Source organism: Poecilia formosa, unplaced genomic scaffold (genome assembly GCF_000485575.1).
Source record: "Poecilia formosa unplaced genomic scaffold, Poecilia_formosa-5.1.2 Scaffold168, whole genome shotgun sequence".
NCBI lineage: Eukaryota > Metazoa > Chordata > Actinopteri > Cyprinodontiformes > Poeciliidae > Poecilia > Poecilia formosa.
This window is the reverse complement of record NW_006800107.1, coordinates 628,548-629,271: the sequence shown is the minus strand read 5'-3', so window position 1 is coordinate 629,271 and position 724 is coordinate 628,548. Positions and strand designations below refer to the sequence as shown.

The 724-nt window shown below is 37.6% G+C and overlaps 1 protein-coding gene across 1 annotated transcript in view; it reads right to left on the bottom strand.

The window, feature by feature from the left end:
- Positions 1–411: 411 nt before the first annotated feature.
- The window catches only part of LOC103146816 (cytochrome P450 2K1-like), a gene marked incomplete at its 5' end in the record, with an annotated part of 10,861 nt that continues 10,548 nt past the window's right edge, over positions 412–724 (bottom strand). The window contains one exon of the mRNA XM_016677856.1: positions 412–423. Coding sequence (XP_016533342.1) covers positions 412–423 — 12 coding nt within the window. The remainder of the gene's footprint in view (positions 424–724) is intronic.

Below are 724 nucleotides of genomic sequence, written 5' to 3'. Positions count from 1 at the left end.
CACATCTAAACACTGCAGGACAGCGGCCCTTGAGGACGGGAGTTTGACACCCCTGTATGACAACCTGAGACCAACAGGTTAATCAGATTTTTATAGTATAGACTGGGGTTGCCACCCGTCATGGAAAATGCGTGATCGTATTAAACCCTCCTCACGTCATACACTAATTTCACTACCCTCTCAGTAGCGACATTACCTGTAGTCTCAAGTCCAAAACCTGACAGTTATGTCAAACACCCGCTACAGAAATGTGATGAGCTCTATATACATATATGTTGGAGCCTATTAAGCATTAGATTAATTTATTTTTTGCTAAATTAATTTTTGCAAATCTAGGTTATGTGAATGATAGATCTATTGTATATTTATTTATGCATTTATTTATTTGTTTTGCTTAGACCCTCCTCCTTGTCAGTCAGCCTCCTGCAGTGATTACAGGCAGAAGCAGCTGCTGGGGTTGATCTGATTGTTTGGTGAAGGAGTGAGGAGTGAAAAGGTTTTTGTACCACAAATTAACGTTTATATTTGAAGTCAACTCGGACATTATTTTTTGTTACTTTTATAAGTAAAAGAAACCCCTTTGAAACAGGAGAAGTCTCTGCGAGTGCTTTTTATTTTTGCTTTGAGTGAGTTGAAAACCTCCTAAAAGACTACTCTTGCATTTTTGTTTTTTGGACTTTATTATGATGCAAGAGTGGCCATAACAATATATATTAGCTCATTA